Source organism: Excalfactoria chinensis, chromosome 1 (genome assembly GCF_039878825.1).
Source record: "Excalfactoria chinensis isolate bCotChi1 chromosome 1, bCotChi1.hap2, whole genome shotgun sequence".
In the NCBI taxonomy this organism is placed as follows: Eukaryota; Metazoa; Chordata; class Aves; order Galliformes; family Phasianidae; genus Excalfactoria; species Excalfactoria chinensis.
The window spans coordinates 68646880-68652879 of record NC_092825.1 but is presented as its reverse complement, the minus strand read 5'-3'; the positions used below and the strand labels follow the sequence as shown (position 1 = coordinate 68652879).

General features: G+C 48.8%; 1 protein-coding gene across 2 annotated transcripts in view; it reads left to right on the top strand.

The window, feature by feature from the left end:
- The first annotated feature begins 937 nt into the window (after positions 1-937).
- The window catches only part of LRP6 (LDL receptor related protein 6), a 133257-nt gene continuing 128194 nt past the window's right edge, over positions 938-6000 (top strand). For both annotated transcript variants that reach the window (XM_072333894.1, XM_072333893.1), the window contains exon 1: positions 938-1354. In XM_072333894.1, coding sequence (XP_072189995.1) covers positions 1300-1354 — 55 coding nt within the window. In that variant the 5' untranslated portion in view covers positions 938-1299. The remainder of the gene's footprint in view (positions 1355-6000) is intronic.

The window sequence follows — 6000 nt, the reverse complement described above, 5'->3', positions numbered from 1 at the left end:
TCCCCCCTCTCTGCTTTGTTAAACAACTTTTCAAGTTGGATGTATACTTCTTTCTCCAAAAAGTTTTAACTTGTGGTTTTTCCCCAGTAGAATCTGAAAGTCTGATATCATCACATGACTGCCAGAGTCTGATGTCAGAGCCGGTTTGCAATGCCTGGGCCTTTAATCTGGCCCAGATGTTATCTCCTACTGTAATCACAAGAAAAGCTATGAAAATATATGTTCAACAGATACGAAATTAAAAGTTAAATGTTTCCATAAGTTTCTAACAACCCTGAAAATAATACAGACTCCCGAATGCGAGGGTCTCAAGTTTTGCTTCAAGTCGTTCTGCCTCGTAGCCTCATCCCACAGAACGGCTGTCACGTTCAGTGAGAAGAGGGACGTCCCGTGAGATGTGGCAGAAATACTGAAGTAGTTTCGCCCACGGGGCAGCTCCACAGAAATCCTCGAGGAAAGGCTGCAGCACCGCAACCCACCCTTCGCTCGGGAACCGCCGCCAGACGACGGCCGAAAGGCACGGAGGGAGAGCCCGGCCGAGCAGCCCTCACCTGGGATGGAGGGGAGCGGCCGCCTTTGTGCAGCCGCCGCCGCTCTGTGACTGAAAGTAGTCCCGTCCCTCCCGGGCCGGTGTTGCTCCGACGGCCGCATCGCACCCAAAAAGGCGGCGGAGGCGTGCGTGTGAAACACCACAGCAAATAGTCCCGCTGGAATGCGACGGCGGCGGGCCGGCTCCCCCCGTCCGACCCCTCGTCCTGCCCACGGCCGCCCGTGGGCCGCGCCCGCCCGCGCCCCGCCCGAGGCGGAGCTGCCCGCCGGGCCGCGAGGCGCTTGCCCGCCGTCGTTGCGTGCGCGCCGCCTTCTGCCCGCCCGCTCGCTCCCCGCCCGAGAAGGCGGGCGGTGCGGCGGGAGCGCGGAGACGGGCGGGCGCGGCGCAGCGCGGGGCGGGGGCCAGGCCGGGCCGGGCTGCGGGAGGAGGAGGAGAGGAGAAGGAGGAGGGCTGTATCCCTGCGCCTGTGCGCGCCCGGAGGAGGCGGAGGCCGGGCGAGCGAGCGAGGGAGCGAGCGGCGAGTGGATGGCGAGCGGCCACGGCGGCGGCGCGGAGGCCGGCATGCAGGGGAGCGCTCGGTGCCGCTGCGGCGCGGTGGGGCCAGCGGCCTGCTAGGGGGGCTCGGCGGTCGCCCTTCGCCGCTGCCCGGCCCTCCTCTCCGCCTCCCCGCCCGCCGGGCAGCATGAAGTGGCAGCGGAGGGACTGCTCCTCGCCGCCGCCCCGCCGGTGAGAGCGCGGAGCGAGGGAAGATGGGGGCCGTCCTGCGGAGCCTACTCGCCTGCAGTTTTTGTTCCCTGATGCGAGGTGAGCGGGGGGCAGGAGGAGGAGGAGGAGGAGAGGGAGGAGGAGGAGGAGGAGGAGGTGGCGGTGGGGAAAAGTTGACGGCCGTGTTGCGAGGGGCCATGTTTGCCCGGGCGGGAGGGGAGCGGCCTGCTTGCCGGCGGGGCCGGCCCATTGTTGCCGCCTTCAAGTTTGGCTTTTTAATAAAAAGAGAGTAAAAAGGCACCGAACGGCCCCAGCTCCCTCCGCAGTCCCGGCCCTGCCGGCGGCAACGCGGCTCGGGCGCGAGTGTCTCGGGTCGCCCCGCCGCTCTTCCTGTCCTCGCCAGAGCTGTTCGTTTTCCCCTCTTTTTCCCTTTCCTCCTTTGCCCCGGCGTCTCGGCGGTTCCCCTAGAAGTGGGTTCCCCGCTGCCGGGCGGCTCTTTGTCGGCCCCCGGTGCCCGGCAAGGGGCTGTTGCCGGTCCCCCAGGGCACCTGGGTTCCGCTGCCCCCCTCTGCGATTCCTGCTCCTGGAGGAGGATTTCTGCCTCGGCGTGAAAACCGGGTTTCTCTGGGTATTGTGAACTTAACTCCTGCGTCGGTTTCAATCTGTTTGCTCTTCTTGGGAAGAAATCACCTGCGATGTTTGCATCCATCATCTTGCAATTTTCTCATCTTTTTCTGCACTAGAGGATGCAAGTGGTTAATAACAGATAGTTCATCAACCATGTTTCCATATAGGAAATTACTCCGTTCTCAACATTTATCCACGAAAGATTAATAGAGGTGTTTCGAGCTGAAGGAGCTGCTCAGTAGTCGGTTGTTCGGTACTCCACCAAACAAAAAATTTTCCGCTCTTCTATACTCCCTTCCCTTTTTTTTTTTTTTTTTTTTTCCCCCCTATGCATCTGTTTGCCATATTGTATCCTGTTTGTAAGGATACAAGTATACTTATTTAAATGGACTGTAACAGTTTGCTTCCAATTGGAGCGGGGAAACTTCAGTTTTCAAAAGTAAGGTTGGATCCAGAGCAGGGAGAGGAATTGTTTCCTGGTTAGTTTTATTATGTAACGACCATACCTGTTCTTAATAAACCGCTCATTTGGTTCTCAATTGCAGTTTAATTCAAATGGCAGCACCATTGCGTGATATCGGAGCCGTGACAGTCACTTCTTCAAATGAATTTCAGAATAGTGACGTGTCCTGCTGCTCTTTTTAGCATACCCAGTGATGCTTAATAATAAACTTTGAAGAAACATTCAGTTTGTGAACTATCTGGACTGTCATTTCTTCACATCTGTCGTCTTTATCTATTGCCAAAGACCTTTGTATCTGCTCAGTAGTCCTCTTTCTTCTGTATTCGTGTGTTCCTGCTGCTGGATCTTCCACCTAAATTCATAGTCTTCTGTTTGTGACATGAATTTCCTTAATTGCTACTTAAGGATGATATAGGCATCAGGAACAGCTGAACTCTGAAGAAACAAAAATAAAATATGAATGCATACATCCTTCTTAATAAACAACGTCTACGCAGGCAGAATTGGTTTGAGTAAGATGTGTTGAGTTCATATGAAGTGTCAGCTGTTCTTTAATGAGGCAGAGGCAGTGCCAGAATAAGTATGAATAAGTTTATACATGAAAGTAGAGCTGAAGTTATGACGTTCACTGCTTGGTTTGTGAATTTGGTGCTATGAAGGCTGCTAAGTCAACAGCATTGGAGGCTGAAACCTGGAAAATATGTTTGTGAATTGCAGCATCCTCTGTTTAGAGAGCTCGCCTCCCTGCTCTTACTTAACAACAACAAAACCAAACAAAAACACAACACAAATGGACAGAGGCTTACAACTGAACTGTGATTATTAATGCAAGAAAACTGGCTTACCAATCTGGAAGGGGGCAAAACTGGTAGCCTGGAAGTGCGGTACCTTATGAACTAGTAAGGCCTTGGAGAAGTACCGGACCTTTATGATCCAGAACTGGAAGCATACCCCAAGGCACCTTTCTGTCGAGTGATCTGAGAACTGTGATAAGCAGACCATACTGACTATTCAAAGGCAGCTATTTAGATTAGTATGAGATGAGCTGATGTCACAACAGCTGGCTGTGGAGGTTTGTGTGCATGTGTTTCTTTGATTTGTTTTTCCCTCGTGCTGTACTCTGACTGATGGGAGAAAGGGATTGCTTTCCTGGAACCTGCCCAGTCTCACCCTCCTGGCCTTTGTGCTCCTCTCTTGGTCTTCGGTTTGATCTGGGGGACTCTGAACATTAGCAGTGTTTCCTGAAGCTGGTCCCCTAGGATCTGGACAGACAAGTCAGTAAGACTTGGCCTTTGGTCAGTTTGTGTGTTCTTCATGGCAGCTGTGAAACCAGTCAAACTCTGGTTAGGTAACTGGCAGTTGCAAAGAGGCAGTAGCAGTGGCATCGCATCTGTCAGGGAACTACAGATAAGTGTGAAACAGGTTTCAACTTATTAAAAAGTGTTAAAGAGGTAGTTCTACCTTCCCAAGTATTCTTGGCTTGCTTTTGTCCCAGAAGTAGCTCTAGTCATCATGCAATTGCTGGTGGTTTTTTTTGTTTGTTTGTTTGTTTTGTTTGTTTGTTGTTGTTGTTGTTTTTTTAAAGCCCTGATTGTGCAGAAAGTGCATAAAGCTCTTGTTTGAATAGAGATCTTATCAATGATGTTTGTGTAGACTATAGTGGATGTTTCAGACCTTTGTGCTGATTAACTAATGATCAACTAATCAGTTAGTGAAGAGTTGAAAATGTCTCTTTGGTATTAGGCTTTTAGAAGCTGAGAGAAGAGAGCTTGAATCTGTTGTTATGAATAACTTCCTTTTGATAAGCAGAACATCTTTGCTTTTTTGTATTGTTTTAGATAGACTAATTTGGACATAGTTAAGAAGAGCTTAACATTTAGGACTCTCTCATCTGACTGGAGGTGTTTTTCTCCACGACCATTTTCTGGTCTCATTTTCCCTTGTGGGATTCCTTAGGAATCAGCACGACTTTGTCTGCTGTGACTTCCAATGCATTTTCCTCTTTCATCTCTCCATAGAACATTCTAAAATTAGCGTTATCTAAGGTGTTACAAAATATCCAGCATTGTTTTAATAGTTTTTGCAATTGTATCTCTCTGATAGCTTGCTCTCATCAGACTGCCTTAACTTTTTAAATTAATATATATGTTGTTTTTTTTTTAACAGAAAAAATAGGACAGGAAGAAGTGTTTGTGGCAAGGTGTGCTAGAGATATGAGGAAGCTGTGGGTGTATGGATCCAGTCATAGGTGTATAAAGATGATGGGCTTCTTATGTCCTTCAGTGGGAGTTTTGTACAGATATTTGGGTCAAATCTTTATTGTTTTTCTCAAAAACACTGGTTAGAGGAGCATTAATCAGGTTTCCTTTTTTCCCTCTGAATAGGTTACATCTGCATTTAAGTTCTAGATAATAGGGGGAATTTGTCTGGAAGTTATAGAATGGGTAGAGAGATTTTGGAGAAAGATAGGTCAAGAGCTGGAGCATAGGAACATTTTAAACTGCCTTTGGGAACTGGAGAAATCTGATTCCTGTGGACATACGTAACTACCTTTATGATGATGTCACGTGTCAAAAATGCCAGCTTCAAAATATCAGCAACAATGCATATGTAAAGGGCTTTACTTTCTAATTAAAATCCAGTGGAGCACAAATAGTATTCTTCCTTCTGAGGGAATGGGTAGGGGAAGAAAACAGAGAGACAGATCTCAGCTTCTGATCTGTCACCATTCATCTCTTCTGGCAGCCAGTCTCCAGATTCAGACACTGTATTCTTTGTCCTCAGCATATTTAACCTCATTAATTTCCTATGAAATGCTAACTGCTTGGGTTGCTTTGCTGGTGGTTTCTTTAAAATGTCCACATCCTTGTACTACAGGGAAGGGTATATGCTGTTGTTGAGTGATACCAGAGATGCCAGAGTCTCTTCTCACTGGTGACAGGATGAGGGGAAATGGCCTCAAGTTGCATCAACGTAAGTTTAGGTTGGACATTAGGAAACACTTCTTTATAGAAAGGGTAGTTAAACACTGGAATAGGCTCCCCAGGGAGTTGGTTGAGCCACCATCCCTGGATGTGTTTAAGAGCTGTTGGATGTGGTGCTCATGGATATGATTTAGCAGAGGGTTGTTAGAGTTAGGGTACTATGGTTAGGCTGCAGTTGGACTTGATGATCTTTGAGGTCTTTTCCAACCTGAGTAATTCTATGATTCTGTGCAGTCTTTCTGGGGGCATTGTTGCATACTGCTACTTCTTGCGGAACCAGCTGTTCTGTCAGTTCTGTGTGCCTAACCTGCTGCTGGGGAGCCCTTGCTCATCTGCAAGTTCACCTTAGACAGGCTTAGTTCATAACATGTATGTGGCTGGTGAAATTCTGTGCTGCCACCCACTCCTGTGATGACATTTGTACCTTGAAAGGAACGGTTGCGAGTGAAACATGGTTTATCTTAGTAAGGAATGTTCCACAGATGGGCTTATACCGAGTGGTGTAAGCTGCTCAGAAAGATATGGGGAGAGTTGATGCAGGCACCTCACAGACTTTGGGAATGGTTGCGTGTGGTCATACGAAGTAGCTGGCGTGGCTGGCATGGGAGATGAGCCACTGAACCTGAACAGTGTGGCTTGTTGGCTTGTGGAAGTGATGAATTTTCTGTGAC